Source organism: Artibeus jamaicensis, unplaced genomic scaffold, assembly GCF_021234435.1.
Source record: "Artibeus jamaicensis isolate MK-2021 breed Jamaican fruit bat unplaced genomic scaffold, CSHL_Jam_final contig_723, whole genome shotgun sequence".
In the NCBI taxonomy this organism is placed as follows: domain Eukaryota; kingdom Metazoa; phylum Chordata; class Mammalia; order Chiroptera; family Phyllostomidae; genus Artibeus; species Artibeus jamaicensis.
The window spans coordinates 769597-787618 of record NW_026521938.1 but is presented as its reverse complement, the minus strand read 5'-3'; the positions used below and the strand labels follow the sequence as shown (position 1 = coordinate 787618).

General features: G+C 46.7%; 1 protein-coding gene across 1 annotated transcript in view; it reads right to left on the bottom strand.

Annotated features, from left to right (window-relative positions):
- The window catches only part of LOC119053135 (zinc finger protein 585A-like), a 29087-nt gene that overhangs the window by 5598 nt on the left and 5467 nt on the right, over nt 1-18022 (bottom strand). The window contains exons 3-8 of the mRNA XM_053672061.1: nt 16844-16970; nt 12791-14249; nt 11265-11289; nt 6478-6645; nt 5470-5538; nt 1663-1789 (exon numbers count right to left, since the gene is read on the bottom strand). Coding sequence (XP_053528036.1) covers nt 1663-1789; nt 5470-5538; nt 6478-6645; nt 11265-11289; nt 12791-14249; nt 16844-16970 — 1975 coding nt within the window. The remainder of the gene's footprint in view (nt 1-1662; nt 1790-5469; nt 5539-6477; nt 6646-11264; nt 11290-12790; nt 14250-16843; nt 16971-18022) is intronic.

Sequence of the window (18022 nt, the reverse complement as noted above, 5' to 3'; positions counted from 1 at the left end):
TGAATAAAATCTTTTTAAAAAAAGTGAAGATCCCGCAACACGGCGCCTTCCTTCCTACCAGGTAACAAAGTGGGAGTGATAAGCAGCTCTTTCCCTTCCCCCAGTTAAGCTCCCGAATAGCCCCACAGTCCGTAAGTTTGAGACCCATCCCCTGAGTAATGGGAGGCTGGATTTGTCTCTCTTCTCCATGCTGACACCTCCTAAGTGGATGCCCCCATACACAGCCCCCCTCTGAGCTCTGCTGAGGAATAATCCGAGGCCTACATGGCACCCCCTCGGGTATTGCATACCTAACGCACTGGATGAGAGACTTGTGATTTCAGATCCTCCAATCTCAAATAATAAAAAGAAAGAAAGGCCCATCAAAGAGATTTAGCAAAATAAGTCAGGCATACAATGACTGATACTGTATGATTCCACTCGTATGAGGCATTTGATAGAGACAGAAAGTAGGACATAAGTACTGGGGCTCAGGGAGGGGGACAGCAAGCTGTTTTTTAAAGGGACAGATTGTGAGCTTGGGATGATGAAGTGGAGGTAGATGGTGGTGATGGTTCAACAACAGTGTGAAGGAACTCACGCGTGGAACTGTACACGTCAAATAGTTAAACGGTCAAAAACAAAATAGTTAAATAGCCAATTTTATGTTATATATGTTTTCAACCATTAAGGAAATATTTTAATCAGTAAAAAAAAAAAACTGACTAGCAATCCTTGACTCACCCTTTTCCTTCCACTACCCAGACTATTAACAAATGCCACCACACAAAAGAACACCTTGAACTAGGCCAGACCGATGCACCACCACCACGGCCGCAATGCAGCAGCCTCCCTCACTCTCTACAACCCACTGTCCACTCCGTGGGAAGAGGAGCTCAGGAGTCAGACCAAACCCTCCAACATCTTCCCAGTACCGTGGGGACCACACACATTGCCTTCATCTTTTGAGATTTAGTTGATAATACCAAACTGTCTTCCAAATGAGTTGTTCCAACTTCATGCTCCTAAAATGAAGAGTCCCTTTCCCTGTACCTTCATAATACAGGATGCTATTGCTGTTCTTTTCTTTATGCCTCACTTGAGGATATGCTTAGAGAGGGAGAAAGGGAAGGGGCAGGAAGAGTGGGGAAAGGGAGAGAGAGAGAGAGAGAGAAACGCCCTTTGGTTGCCTCCCATATGTGACCACCCAGAGAGCAAATTCACAACCTAGGTATGTATCCCGAAAGGAAATCCACTGACAACCTTTCAGTGTACAGAACGAAGCTGCAACCTGCTAAGCTACATCTGACCAGGGCTGTTATTCTTTTTCTTCTCTGTGTAGCTCATGGGCAAGAATTGTATTTTTGTGACTCAACTGGTACTTCGACTATTAGTAAGGTTTAAAAATCTTTTGTAAAGTATAATTCCATGCATTTCCACATCTGTAAATTTCAGGTCCATCTCTCTATCATTCATTTGGTCTTTTTCTTGTTTACTCCAAGGATCTATTGATATAGTTATGATCTTCCAACCGTTAAATAATCTTCCTCACTTAATCACCTATTAAGTTTATTCTCATTGTCAAGTAATTTTTAATGTCCTGCATGTCAGACCTGTATATCTTTTCTATTTCTGTGACATCCTGAAGTGATGGGCAGATGGTGACTAATGCAGTACCCTTACCCAGTGACACCAGGTTCCAGTAGGTCTCCATCATCACGTCCCTGTACAGGTCCTTCTGCGCAGGCTGCAGCTGCTGCCACTCCTCCTGGGTGAAGTCCACGATCACATCCCTGAACGCCACCGCCCCCTGTAAGAGGAAGCGCACACCACTCACCACAGGGCCCTCTTCACAGAGGTCAAGAGCCATGGCCAGAAGGGCCGAGAGGATCAGGGAAGAGACACAGTATGTGCCTGACGTAGCATTAACATGGTGCAGAGCTCTGAAGGGGCTGACCACTCCGTGTCCTCGGTGCCTGAGTACACTGGATGGTTGGTCCTCAGATGGACAAACTATGGGCTGTTCACAGGAGGGCAAACAACACAATCCAAAAATGGGCAAAAAACCTAAGTAGATAGTTCTCCAAAGAGAACACACAGATGGCCAAAAACATATGAAAAAAAGTACTCAACACGACACATCATTAGAGAGCTGCATATTAAAACGTCAACGATATATCATTTCACACTGTGAAACAAAAATACCCGTAAGGGCCCCATTACTGGCAATACCCTGGTGACAGGTCAGAACAGCATGTGGTTTGGTCCTCAATGGCAGATTCCAGGTGGGGCATGTGCAGCAAGACCTGAGGCTTAAATGCCAGATGGAAAACATTGAGGATGCTGATGCTAAAATATCCAAATAAACAAAGTGACTGGTGAAATGATAAATGTCTTTTACTTTATGGAAAAAAATGTTACAAACTTTTTGGTCAATCCAGTAAGTACATACTTTTGAAATAACCATTGAGGCCACAAACTCATCCAACACCTATCCCCCTTTATTATTGTACTTATTTCACTTAAATTTTTAAAATATAACTCGTGTTCACAGTATTCCCACCTGAATAAACTCACTTAATGAAATTTTTACCAAGCAGGCTCCATGCACCGAGCCCAGGATGGAAGAGGCTGAAACCGGAGAAGGTCCTGGGCGTCGGGGGGTCCACATGGAACAGCCACGGTGTGGTGAGTGAGACACAGGACCCCTTCTCAAAAGGGTCACGAGATTCTCCTGGAAATGGGGCTTCCCTCCAAGTGCGCCAAAGCCCTCAGAGTGCACCGTGAGCTCATGATTGAGGCCACTAACCCAGGGCTCCCTCTGTTTTGGATTTTTGTGTAATGGCACAAACCTCTTCGCCACAGTTCCAAAGAGCTGAAATCAGGCTCAATATTTTTTTTAATTTCTCACCAGAGCATATCTTTGTTGATTTTAGAGCAAGAGGAAGGTAGTGTCAGAGAGAGAGACAGACATACATACAGACAGACAGACATTGATTTGTTGGCCTCATGCACAAGCCCGACTGGGGATCTAGTCCTTCAAGATATTGGTGTGCAGGATGATGGTATAACCAAATGAGCAACCCAGCCATGGCAGGCTCTAGTTTTAGAAAAATGAGAATGTAATTACACTAAAACAGATTTAAAAAATTAAACCTCCAAATCCCAACCATGTGGAAATGACAACTGTCGGGAACCCTCTACAATGTTTTTAAAGGAAGAAACCAAAGCAATGGTCACGGAGAAGGTAGTAGTGGAGACATCATGGTGCAGCCACATTGGAAAAGTCAGATTGTTCCTTAAATGATTAAATGTACAGTTATGAAAGGACCCACAATTTCCTCTCCTACACTCGAGAGAAATGAGGAGTTCAAACAAAAAACTGTTTATGAATGTTCATGGTAGCATTACTAATAAAAATCGAGAGGTGGAAACAACCCAAATGTATAGTTCAAAGTAAATGCACAAACACAGGGTCTACCTAGAAAATAGAAAGAGTATACAGCCACAAAAAATAACACCTGCTACAACAGAGATGAACACCAAAAACATGAGGCTAGGTGAAAGCAAAGAGAGTTAAAAAAACCACATGCTGCGTGATTCCATTGATAAGAAATGTGAAGCCCTGGCCGGGTGACTCAGATGCTTGGAGAGTTGTCTGTATAATCAAAGGTTGAGGGTGCAGTCGGTGATTGGGGGCACATATCAGAGGCAACCAATTTATGTTTCTCTCACATATCGATGTTTCTTTTCTCTTCCTCTATCCCCCTCTTTAAAAAATAAGTACTATTAAAAAAATTAAACCTTTCAAGAAAACAATATTTCCTGAGGATCAGGAAAACAGGATAAAAATAGTTTCCTTTCCTGCACAAATGGCAAAAAAACATTTCCTAAAAATCGAAGCTCACTAATACCACAAATGATGCTACTCAGAAAGAGATCAGTTGCCACCTACCACACTGATAGTTTATACCACTTGGTATTTGTATTCAATGAGCAGAACAAGCACCAACAACCAACAATGTGAAACAGTGGCAGCTCTTGCTGCGCGGTACTAGGGGAATAAACTGTCCCCAACTCCTAACTATGAAAACCTCTGAAAGGCCTTAAAAACACCCACCATCACCTTCCTCTACAAAGAATCGCCCCTGGAGAAATCATAAAGACCTGACTGGTGTGGCAGGCCACATGCCTGGCCTGCGGACCAGGTCCCCAGATGGGGTCGTGCAAGAGGCAACTCATTGATGTTTGTCTCCCACAAGGATGTTTCTCCCCCTTCTTCTTCTGTTCCACTCTCTCTAAAAAGAAAAAAAAACTTAAATATTTACACGATTGCTCCACCTTCCATAATTTAAAAAAATATTTTAAAAATCATACAAAGTGTAGGCTAAATATATATGCCTAGTCTTGGCCGGTGGCTCAGATGATTGGAGTGATCCCGTATACCAAAACATTGTTCATCTGATCCAGAGTTGGGGTGTGTATGGGGACTAACCAATGGATGTTTCTTTCTCACATCTGAGTTTCTCTCTCTCTTTTTCTCTCCCTGCAACTCAGTAAACATCCTCTGGTAATGATAAAAACAAGGAAAGAGCTCTGGCTGGTGTGGCTCAGTGGATTGAGTGTAGGCCTGCAAACCAAAGAGTTGCTGGTTTGATTTCCAGTCAGGGCACATGCCTGGCCTGTGGGCCAGGTCCCCACTGGGGGCTACATGAAAAGCAACCATACAATGGTGTTTCCCTCTCTTTCTCCCTCCCTTCCCCTCTCTCTAGAAGTAAATAAATAAAATCTTTTAAAAATTAAACAAACAAGGAAACATACATACACACACAATTGATTTGAGAGAAGGCGCAAGAGAAAAAGATGTTGTTCCACTTATTGTTCACTTCACTGCTTCCTGTACATGCCTGACCAGGGATCAAACCCACAACCTTGGCATATCAAGATAATCCTCTAACCAAATGCGCTACATCTGTATGTTTTTATTGTAAAGTATTTCTTCCAATGAAGGAAATTTAGAGAAAAATACCAGAAATAGCCACCCACTAAAACATCACAAAACATGATGGCCACAGCCACAAACTCTCAGGTCCTCACCACAGGAGTCCTCCTCTAGTCCCCCTCCAGTCCCCTGGGCATTCAGTGCCACCTGCCCACTTCTGAAGGCCCCTTGCCCAGCAGGTACTGCCCAGGGCCTCTGTCACATTTCACTGAATATGTTTAAGCCACCACTTCCCAGGTGCCCACTGGTGTCTCCTGAGAGACCCCAGGGCAGGACAGCTCACTCCTGAGCTATCCTGTCCCCTGTGGTAGAAAAACGCCAGTGTCAGGACAGTACTCTTCCAACTCAGGGTGGACACAGTCTCAGGAGAATCACAGGCCAGAAGGGAGCCCTGGGGCCCTGAGGGAGTTTGTGGGGCAAAGAGAGGGTCATCCCTGCCCAGAAGCCTAACCCTAAGGAAGGAGGTGTGAGAGGGGGACATGACTCACCAGGACCTTTGTGGTCAGCTGCTGGGTGGCCATCCTTCCAGTGCCCATGGTGACTGGGGCACAGACAGGCTGTAGAAGGAGAAAGGCAAAATGAGAGAGCAGGTAGAGGCCCAATCTACAATGCAGAACGGCAGACAGACACCCCCCCCCGCAGACGACAGCAGACAGGGACGGACATACTTCTTAATAGTGAAAGCATGCTAGAGGCCAATGGCATTTAAGGCGACCCACAAACATTGCTGATTTAATCCTCCTGACACCGTACAGTTTGGAAGCTATTTCCATTCACCCCATTTCACAGACAAGGAAACTGAAGCCCCAAAATAGAAGACATGCACCCAAGAAGATAAGGCTAGGATTATGATTTGGCCTAGTATGCAGGGTCCATGTGCTTGGTGCATACGTCACATCCACAAAGACATGCGCCCAACACTCACATGCGCACACAGCCAGTGCCACAGCCTGGAGAGAGAACAGGCCCCTCTGCCCCAGCCCTGGTTCTGAGTGCTGCACCAGGGCCCAGAAGTCACCCTAACACCGAAACAACCCCGACAGAGGAAGGCTTGGACAGGAGGAACGCAACCCCCTACACACAGACACACTCACACCAGAAACACAAGTGCAGAGGAAAAGACCAGACACGGGCGGACCCCTGGATGGAGACACTACGGGAGGAAACAAAGGCAGACACGCACACAGATGTGGACACAGAAGGACCTAGGAGAGACCAAGACAGGCAGTCCACACACACACACACACACACACACGAGCAAAGGGGAGTCCCAGGAGGCCACACGTGGTGACAGACATGGAGACACAATCACAGAGACCGCCTGGGGGGGGGGGTGTCTCAGGGTAACACACACACACAGCTACAAGCACCACGTTCACCCGCACATCCCCAACCCATCCGTACCCCCTCCCGAACCCTCAGGCCCCTTCCCTCACACCACAAGCTCTCTACTTCCTCCCTGGCCCCTTCCGCAGCCGGAGCCACCACACGGCTACCTCAGGAAAGTGACCGGCGTCCGCCTGGACCTCCGATCGCAATGCGCCTGCTCGGGCCAGACCACGCTTCCCAGAACCCCCTCTGGGAACCAGCTGGTGCTGCTGACCACTTGCGAGCCGGAGAGGCGATCCTGCGGCTCCACGTCCCAGAAGCCACCGCGCGCGGCACTAGCGTCAAGGGGGCGGAGTCCACGACTGAGACTTACGGTTGTGCCGGAAGCGGCAGGAAGACGAGAGAGTGGGGCTCGGGCCAGGCAGGTGTGGGGTGGGAGGACGAAGTGGGGGCCAAGGCGGAGGAGAAAAGGGACAGGGGTCGGAGGAGAGCTGGGAGATGGGGAGGAGGGAAGTTGCAGAAAAGGCGCAACTTGTGGGTGGAGGCCGGAAAAGACGCGTCAGACCCTCTGCAGACCTCCAGCATCCTGCCAAGGGTCCTGATAGTCATGCTGACTTGCAGAAAATTTGTAAAGCATGCACAGACGCAAGAAAGCAAGTGAGAGTGATCAGAGACGTATGAGCCCTTCCGGTCGTTGTACAGCTCCTGCTCTGGTCATGTTATTGTTACAGAACCAAAGTGGGGGTTCTGCTGCCCGTGCCGCCCTCCCCCAAATAGGCCAGTTCTAGAGGTACAGGCTGGTGAGAAAGGAAAACCGTTTTAAGTCAGTTGCTGCAGGGTCACAGAGAACGGCAGATTTTTTTGTCTCAAAACCCATCCCCTCCGGAAAACCTCAGGAAAAAACACAGCCGCCCTCTGCCAGACCCAAACAGAAGACCGTGTCACGTTCCTGCTCCCATTTAAAGTACTGTCTTTTAGGAACCGCAGGTGCTCAGGAGCAGTCACCCAGGCAGCTCAGCTCGCTCCCGGCCACTGTCCTGTTTCAACCTCCCTCTTGGAAACTGCAGGAACCGGTCAGGCAGGCCGCTTCCAGGGCCACATGGTCGCTCTAACTCACCGCTCTCTAAGTGCGCCAGGTGGGCAAAAGAAAGGACCTTGCTTACCTTGGGTTTATATTAGTTTTAGGGGTGGGATGGCCTGAATGCTCAATGAACTTTACATATTTCCGTGTGCTGGGGACAGGGGTGGTCTAGCATGACCAATCGCTTGTTCTCCCCAAGCTAGACTGACAGGCTAGCCTTAGGTCCTGCACTTCCCCCGCTGTGGCCAGTCTGACCTCCGTGGTGCACCTGCCTGTCTTCCCTGGCCTCACCCCCAATCAGTTATCACTACGGGGTAGGAGGGCTGTCCCCTCCGCTAATCACCTTGCTAGCATTTCACCTATTCAGTGCAATACTTACTCCTGCTGCCCTCTTGCTTGGAGCCGGATATCTGCCTCCAGGATAGGGTGCTCCAAGGGAAAAGCAGGAGCTTGGTTTCCAAGGCAACAGGACCCCACCCACCGCCTCACCTTTGCCCAGGGAGATAGATGTCTCCCCAGGAGGCTCCTTCTCTTCCTGTCCTTGCCTCCCCTCACCCGTCCTGCCTGGCGATATATCTGTATCATTAAGATGTAGAAAACCACTTATTCCTGGCAACCAGGCTACTTTCCAGATGAGGATACTGGTACAGACAAGGGAGTTCACACAGGGAGTTGGGGTGGGAAAGAGGTCTCCAGACTGGGAACTCTTATACCATGAACCACAAAGCCAAGTGCAAAAGCAGTTGCTGCCCCAGCTGGTGTGGCACAGCAGACTGACTGCCTGCCTGCGAACCAAAGGGTCACCGGTTGATTCCCAGTCAGGGCACATGGCTGGGTTGCAGGCTGGGTCCCCAGTGGGGGGCTGCATGAAAGGCAACAATGTGTTGATGTTTCTCTCCCTCTCTTTCTCCCTCCCTTACCCTCTCTAAAAATAAATAAAGTCTTTTTTAAAAAAGCATTTGCTGAAAGTCTCAATGACCACAAAATTGCAAACTACAGCTGCCTTAGGTGGTGATTAGTGACTTCTTTTTCTATTTTAATCCTCACCGAGGGATATATGTATTGATTTTAGAGAGAGACGAAGGGATAGAGAGAAAAATAATCCATGTGAGAGAAACATCACTCTATTGTGACCTGTAACATTTTGGTTCACCATGTGATGTTCCATTTAAGTGAGCCACTGGGCCCGGGCTGTATCCCCTTTGAGACAGACTCATTCAAGCTGTTGAGCTAGGCTATGTGAGCTGTCCATGGTACCGACCTCTTCTCCCATAGACCACCTTATTGTGTGAATGCCCTCCCCGGACCTGTGTCAGAGGTGTCTTGGTCAGACTGGGCGGAGCTGTCCCTGATTGATTCTCTAAGCAGAATGCAAGGAGCTCTGTACCTCTTACTACTTCAAAGAACAGAGCCACCTGGAAAAGAGCCCTGCTATTGCCAGTAAACAAAACTCTCTTAGGTCTTGGGGAATGAGGGCAAAAACTGCACATTTTTAAGAGGCATCTTTGTCCTTTGGAATGGCAGGGCATGTCTACCACCTGACTGAAATTATTAACATGGAGTTTCAAAAACAATTCTGTGGGAAAAAATGTACCCCCCAAAATTAAAAACAAAGCACAAATGTGCAATGATTCATGATGATGGTTACTTGGATTGTGGAAAATTGCAGGAAGGCTGTCAGAATATGTGAGTTAATTGCAAGGTTCTAGTTTTTATGGTGCGAGGCGGGGTCAAAGATATCATCGTGTGTCAGGATACAGCATGACTATATTTTATGATACTTTGAATTATAAACACTTCAAATCTTAGTTGAGTGGCATTTTTTGAATGATGAGAACTCTTGCAATTTAAAATGTCCTAAAGTTCCTTACTGTCTAATATGATCACTTGTGTAAATTGGAAGTAGTGTTTCTTACTTTAGGGTCACTTTAGCTGGTGAGGAGACATGCCAATCACCTCTAGTTAGGGTTGGCCTTGTATTATGCAGGTTTGGATGGTGCAACGTCTTCAAGAATGACCCCCTGGCATAAAAATCCAGCAACTCTGGACATGGTGAATGAATGGATGGATGTTTGTTCTTCCCAAAGATCTGGGCACCAGGGAAAGCACAGCTGCTCACACCGCTCAAGACACAGACATTCAGAAAACACCCACGCTGTGCTAATTAGTGCAAGAGACACTCTTCCCCTAAGAGGGTGGTTTCTACAACTATTTAAGGAGCAGGAAGCTTTCAGGGTCTGATTTTAGCTAGTTATGTATTTATTTATTTAATAGAGAGAAGAAAAGGAAAAAGATCAAACACTGACATGCTAGAGATACATCAATTGGTTGCCTCTCACACGCCCCCAAATGGGGACCTGGGACCTCAATGTAGGCATGTGCCCTGACTGAGAATTGAACTTTCAGTTCGTAGGTGGGCAATCAGTCCACTGAACCACACCAGCCAGGCCCTGGCTTGAACTTTTGATCAGACAGACCTACACAACTCTAGCTCTTCTCTACTTTTCAGACTTTTCGTGGAGTTGTTGGCCCGGTGGCTTTTGATTTCAAATGCTATGAACTAAATTTCTTTATATTAAAAATGCTTTTTCTTTATTGGCACCTGCCTTGCTTTCTATAATTACATCTCCGTGACAGTGGGTACTGTATGTTTCTAATACACTGCTGAGTCTCCAGCTGTTAGGACTATTTTTGGCACATGCAAGCTATTCCATGACTTTTTTTCTGAAGGGTTAAATGAGTAAAAGGTGATGCTTATGAATGTAAAACTTTCCAGTGTCTCCATGTGGGCAACTCATTAATTTAAGAATAAAAATGAGTGAGCTGAGTAAAGTACATCAGTTGTCTGGGTGCAGCCCATGGTCTGTGCAGCTGAGTGACCCACAATCATGGAAACCCTGTTGGGTGAGACCCTGCCAGGAGACCGAGCCACAGGCAGGGGATCTGTTGTTCCCTCCTCTGGACCACCCATCAGCGGGGGCCTAAAAAGCAGGGCTGTGTGGCACCAAGAAAAGACTTTTGTAAGTAAGGATCACCCCACAAGGAGAAGAATCTACTTCATTTTTTAAATTTTTTAATTATTTGAGACAGAGTGAGAAAGATATGTTTTTCCAGTTACTTAATGCATTCATTGGTTGAATTTTTTTCCCAATTTTAGTGAGAGAGAGAGAAATCAATTTGTATTTCTACTTTTTATGCATTCATTGCTTGGTTCCTTCTATTTGGACACCAAAGAACCAGAGGCCAAAAAACGTAGACTTCAAAAAAACTGTGGCCAACTTGCACCTTGTAGGCTGAAGAGCAAATGTGTCATACAGGAAAAAAACCCCCACAACATCAACATGAAAAGATTTAACTTCGTTTAACCGTAAATGGGCATAAAGTCTAAATTATGCAGGAGAAAAGGTCCTAGAGATCTACTGCGGTACAAAATAGTCCTCTAACTAATGGCACCATCTTGTACAAATAAAACTGGGTTAAGAGGGTACTTCTCATGCCCTGATAGGGTGGCTCAGTTGGTTGGAGCACTTTCCTATACAAAAGCTTTCAGGTTCAATTTCTGGTCAAGATAAATACCTTGGTTGCAGACTGGATCCCACATCGAGGCGCGTATGGAAGGCAAAGGATAAATGTTTCTCAAATCTCTCTCTCTATTCCCATAAAATTAATGAACATACCCTCCAGTGAGAATAAAAAGAAAAGGTGGTAGATCTCATGAGGTTTTGTCCACAAGAAATGACATTTTAAAGGCAAAATGCGAAAAATGTAAGCTTTCCACTGTTCATATTGTCCTCCCTATCTTATGCTCTTGTTTAACTAGCAACCACACAGAAGTGGGAGCCAGTCTAAGTACTGATCACCACCAGGTCGTACCCTTTTGGTGATGAGCAGGAGGGCGCTAGGGCACAGGGCCCAGTCAGCAGCCATTTGCTCACATTCACAGAATCATCTCAAATAACAACCTGTACAAAATAGTTAATAGTTTACCATTTATTAATAAATGCTTTAAGTATTTTCTGTTAAAAGTACCATTCTTACAGTTTGCTATTTATTATAGGTAATAGGTCGCAATCAACATCAATAATGAGATATTAAGTAAAACATGACCTAGCCTGTGGGTGAGGCATAGATTAGGTAATGCCCCTGCCTGACTGAAAGGCACTTTATTTTCACAGGAATTCTAGTTGCAAGGGGTGGGTCAGGACGCTCTGTCATGTGAGAGAGGATTTTTCTCCTGTAACAAATGGCCCTGCAGGGAAGGGACCAAAAGGGTGTGTTTCAGCAGAACAGGCACTTTCTCCACCTCAGCTGCTGAAGGTCTGCCCTGCCACCTGGTCTGACCATTCCCAAGCCAGGAATGCCAGGCTGGGAGGGGCAGGTGGCCTCATACCTTGAGCAGGCTTGCTGGGTTCCTGGGGGTCCTGTGGGGTATTTGGATCCCCTTCCCCTAAAGTGTTCACACTCATTTTGGCAGGATAACTTGTACATGTACCTATTGCACCTTATGATTGTTTAAAATGACACTGGTCTCCCTTAATGTAAACCTGTTTTTTTAAAAAAAATCAATAGACCCTTATGAGAAACTATGGCTTCTGAGGCCGTTATTGTTAGTTCCCATGCCAAAACAAATTTTTCTTCTTCTCATATAATACTTGGCACCTTCTCCTGTTGCAGGGAAACTGGGGGCTGGGTGTGGGGTAAATAAGGACACCCACAGATGAGACAACCTGACCTAAATACAAGATTGAGGCATGTGTCACAACGTGACAATGCCCCCATGGAGCCCACCTCGACATCTCCCTTTCTCCTTCCTCTCCTCCATTTTACTCTATAGGAGATGAAGACCAGAGACACAGTGCCATTGGCAGCCTCTCAGGTACTGTACCTTTAGGGGGCTTGCTTTGCACCTGGCCTGGCGAATGCTGGGGAAGCAAATGTTGATAATTCCATGGCCTGTTCTCACCACCCATATTCCTAGGACAAGTCTGATCAGGACTTCTCTTGCATCCCACCCGTAGGCTCCAATATCAAGCCTGACACTGGCCCACGGGCACAGGACCTACCAGTCGGGTTTGGATGCTGAGATCCCCCAGTTCCCTGCTATGTGTCATGTGAGGTAGATTTTCCTGCTGAAGGTTTTCCTGTACTTGCCACTGTGGTAGGGCTTGTCTCCCAAACAATCCTCCATTGGACAGGGAGCAAAGGTTCCTCATGAAGGCTTTTCCACACTGGCTGCACTGATAAAGCTTCTCCACAGGGGTCTGGTGAGGATATTCTGTAGGGATGAGGGTGTCATGGAGTCCTTTCAGATGGAGCGCTGGCAGCGCTACTTCCCGGGGTCTGGTGCCTTTGCTGCCTGAAAGGAGTTCTTGCTAAATGCCTTGTCGCACTCCCCTCACGTGCCTGTCTTCTCCTTGCTATGCGTCCTTTGATGCACAACGAGGTTCGATTTTTGGCTGAAGGCCTTGCTGCAGACACTGCACGTATACGGCTTCTCTCCACTGTGTGTTCTCTGATGCACATAAAGGCTCCATTTCTGGCTGAAGGCTTTGCTGCAGTCTCCACAAGGGTACGGCTTCTCCCCAGTGTGCGTCATCTCATGCAGGATGAGGTACCTTTTCCGGCTGAAGGCCTTGCCGCAGTCACCGCACGTATAAGGCTTCTCCCCGGTGTGTGTCCTCTGATGCACCATGAGGCTGCCATTCGCAGTGAAGGCCTTGCCACAGTCCCCGCACACATATGGCTTCTTCCCAGTGTGCGTCCCTTCATGTAGGACGAGGTACTTTTTTTTCCTGAAGGCCTTGCCACAATCTCCACACACATATGGCTTCTCTTTGGTGTGTGTCCTTTGATGGGCATAATGAGTCGATTTCCTGCTGAAGACTTTGCCGCAGTCCCCGCACACGTATGGCTTCTCTCCAGTGTGCAACCTCTGGTGCTCGATGAGGTGCCTATTCTCTTTGAAGGCTTTACCACAGATGCTGCATGCATAAGGCTTCTCCCCAGTGTGTGTCCTTTGATGCACACATAAGATCGATTTCTGTGTGAAGGCCTTACCACAGTCCCCACACGAGTACGGCTTCTCCCCAGTGTGCATCCGCTGATGCAAATTGAGACTCGATTTCTTACTGAATGCCTTCCCACAGTCCCCGCACACATATGGCTTCTCCCCAGTGTGTGTCCTCTCATGCTGGATGAGGTATTTTCTCTTCCTGAAGGCCTTGCCGCAAACCCCGCATGTGTACTGCATCTCCCCGGAGTGCGTCCTCAGATGCTTGATGAAGTGACTATTCCATCTGAACGCCTTCCCGCACTCCCTGCACACATATGGCCTCTCCCTGGTGTGCGTCCTCTGGTGTAGGATGAGGTTATCCTCCTGGCTGCAGGACGTGCTGCACTCCTCACACATGCATGGCTTCTCCCTGGAGTGGATTCGTTGGTTTTTCCCCAGTGATGAACTATAGCTCAGAATCTTGCCACAGCGTCCACACTTGCATGTGTTCTCTGTACAAAGTTGGGAGGGAGGACCGAGGCTGGAAGTACCAGAGTTCTTCCCACACATGGTGAAACAGAGCATCCCCACTTCTCTTGGTGGGGCCAGCATGGGGCTCTGGTGGATGAATGCATTGAATTTACAGCATTCAGGGGCTAACACTTGGGACACATCCAAAAGCTCCAGACAGGTCCCCGTGCTCCTGTGTAGCTGCCCCGCCCTGTCCCCCTGTATCCCTCCTTTTTCACAGGCATGACCCTGGGCTCCATTCCTCGTAAGTCCTTCCACCACCGCAATGGATGTTCTTTCTTCCCAAGAGTCCTTCTCTGGGTCCAGTTCATTCATGTCCCCTTCAGTCTCCAAGTCTGAGGGGAGGGGGGGGAAAAGATGATGACACACATGCAGTTAACCACACTGGGAGGTACGATGTTCGCAAGATACCACAACCCACAGCCTGAGAGTAGGGGGCAGCCTGTTATGGGCACAGAAGGAGAAGAGAAGATGTGACCTGAGACAGTGAGTTATAGGGCGGTGAGTACACAGCAAGAAAGGCCTGATTGGGAGAGGATGCAAAGGCAGCCAGCAGAGCTCAGTGCTGGGAGCAAACCCTGAAGACACAGAGGAAGAAAACAGGCTTGGAGGAGTGGATTGAAGGATCCCACACCCCCAGGGAGGGTTCACTGCACCTGGCTCCTTTCTTGCAGGCCTCGTCCTGCATGTCCACAGAGACCTGTGCTTCTCAAAATATTGCCGGTTATTACTAAAGATAAAGTACGAACTGATTCCCTACGCCTGTACTGGTTGTCCTCTGCCTCCCCTCATGCCCCTGAAGCTCCCAAATTCCTACACTGCCCACACCTCCCCTTAGCACACTAATTCCTCCCCGGTCACCACAAGTGCTTCAAGCATGTTGTGCCTTGTCCCATGGGATCCTCTATTTCTGTGTAAAGCTAGGGGATTGCCCTGAGTCCAGACTCTGCATACGCCCTTTAAAGTTCATCCAAACACTTAAAAACCATGAGATCTTACACAAAAAGTCACATTGAAAAACAGAAGATCCTGCCACATGTAGCCCTCCTTCCTAGGAGGTAACAAAGAAAGCAGGAGTGGTAAGCAGCTGTCTCCCTACCCCATTAAAGACCTCACTGGACACATAAATGCAGAGATTGATACTCATCCCTTGAGTCAAGAATGGACCAATCCTAATATTCATTATCAAGTAATGTATCCCGGAAGTAGAATATTGCTCAGCAATAAAAAGTCAGCTATTGCGCTGGATGCCTAGCTCAGCAGTTAGAGCGTTGTTGAGTGCACCAAAGATTGCCAGTTGGATCCAAGTTCAGGGCTTGTATGGGATGCAACTGATTGATGTTTCTAACTCATTCTCATCTTTCTCTCAAAATAATAAAAAAGAAACAAGAAAAAAAATGAAGGGAACGATTCAAATATATGGTAGGTGTGAGTGAACCTCAAAGAAATGATGAGAAGGGTAAGAAATTAAGATAAAAAAATAAACGTTATGTACCATATAATTCTACATATAAAATTTTACAATAGGCCCTGAATAGTGTAGTTCAGTGGATTGAGTAGGGGCTTGCAAACCAAAGGGTCACTGATTCAATTCCCAATCATACCTGGATTATGGGCTGGGTCCCCAGTAGTGGGTGCACAAGAGGCAAGCACACATTCATGTTTATCTCTTCCTGTCCCCCTCTCGAATAATAAATAAAATATTTTAAATTTTTTCTAGAAAAAGCAAACTAAACCCAATGGTTGCTGGACTTTGGAGGGTGGGCAAAATTAAAGAAATACTTTATGGACTAATGGACGTATCTACAGTGTGATGATGATTTCTTGGGTGGATCCAAATGTCAAAATGGGTCAAATCATTCACTTTAACTATATGCAGTTAATTGTAGGTCAGGTAAACCACCAGGAAAGCTGGTAAAGAAATGGAACTATACACTAATTGTGAAAGTTAGTGTTTTTACTGAACCATAGTGTTAGGGACATCTCTGTGTGTCCATGAGTACTAAGAGTACCCATTTTTGAAGACCTGTATGATTCCCAACATTATTGTACACCTTTGCTTGTTCAACAATCTTGTAGGTGGGCATCTAGGGCATTTCTCTGGAATTTTCTTCCTATAAAATCTCAGCACATTTACAGGAGATTCTTTAAGGATATATTCCACAAATGGAATCATTTGAATTTGGTTAAGAACAAACTGTCTTCCCAAAGAGCTTTCCCAACATCATGCATCTAAATTAACTAGTTCCTTTCTCTGCACCCTCATAATACAGGAAGATATTACTACTTTTTTTTGGACCACAGCTGAGGATAGTCTTACATATGAGGAAGGGGGTGGGGAGGGACAGGGGAAAGAGTGAAAGAGAAAGAGGGAAACATTCATTAGGGCAGGAAATGTTGATTGGTTTTCCTCCTGGGTATGTGCCATGTAGGAACTCACAACCCAGGTATGTATACTGACACGGAATCAAACCCGTGTCCTTCTGGGTTGGGAAATGCTTCAAACAACCGAGCCATACCTGGGCAGGGTTACTATTCTTTTCATACCAGTGTACCTCATAGGTCAAAATTGTATTTCTGTAGCTCAATTGGTACTTCTTTGATGAATAGTACGGTTCAAAAATCTTTGTCAAGTGTAACTCCATGCATTTGTATATCTGAGAATTGAATGCTGATAAGCCGGGTCTATCTCTCTATCATTCATTTGGTGCTTTTTTTCGTTTATGCATAGCAGTTCTTTATATACTTATAATACTCTGGCCATTATATATGCGCTAAATACTCTTTCCACTTCATCATCTGTCAACTTTATTTTTAGGTTCCAGTAATCTGAATGTCCTACATGTTGGATCTGTCCACCTTGTCTATTTCTCTGTCATCCTGAAGTGACAGGCACATGGTGAGTAACTCAGTGAAGCTGCCCCCTTACCCAGCGAGACCAGGTTCAGGTAGATCTCCATCATCACATCACTGTACAGGTCCTTCTGCGCAGGCTTCAGCTGCTGCCACTCCTCCTGGGTGAAGTCCACGATCACATCCCTGAATGTCACCGACCCCTGTAAGAGGAAGCGCACACCACTCATCACACTCAGGAGACGTGGCAAGGTGGGCTGGGAGGATCAGGAAGGCACAGAGGATGCACCTGATGTGGGGTCAGGAAGGTGCAGAGGTCTGAAGGCCCTAAGGACTCAGTGTCTCTCGTGCCTAAGTACACTGGGTGGTCCACAGACAGACAAATAAACTATGGTGCTGTTCACAGGAAGGCAAACAACACAGTTCAAAACTGGGCAAAAAACCTGAACAGACACTTCACCAAATAGGACACAAAGATGGCCAATATATCTATGAAAAAACGCTCAACATTATTCATCATCAGACAGCTGCAAACTAAAACCGTAATGACAATGACCTCACACAGGTGAGAAGGAAACCCCCTCTATGGAACCTCAACTGGTCAACACCAGCATAACAGGGGCCTGAATAGCAGCAGCTCTCAAGGGTGTCTCAGAAATCAGAAGAGGGGATCTCAGGTTAGGTTCATGGAGGAAGATTCTGGGCGGAACTGGTGGGTCAAGACCAGAGGCTTAAACAACACAGCAGAGCAGTGAGGAGGCCAGTGCTACAAAGTTACTGGTGAAAATGAAAAAGGTGTCTTTTATTTTACAGAAAAAACATAACGGACTTTTTGGCCAACTCAGTAAGTACAATCTACTGAAATTACCATCAAGGTCACAAACTCATCGACGACCAACAAAGTTTCCTCCTGTCCCTCTTTATTATTGCACTTATTTCATTTTAATTTTTGAAATACAACTCCTGATGAAAGTCTTCCTTAAGTCTCCCTGCCTGAGTGGATTCGCCCAATGAGTTTTTTACTGAGCAGGCTCCAGGCACTGAGCCCAGGACCGGAGAGACTGAAAGCCTGAGTCTGTCCCGGGCATCTGGGTGCCCATACTCTACAGCAAAAGTGTGGGAAGTGAGCCCTGGCTGGTGTGGCTCAGTGGATTGACAGCAAGCCTGCAAAACAAAGGGTTGCTGGTTCAATTCCCAGTCCGGGCTAATGCCTAAGTTGTGAGCCAGATTCCCGATGGGGGTGTCAGAGAGGCAA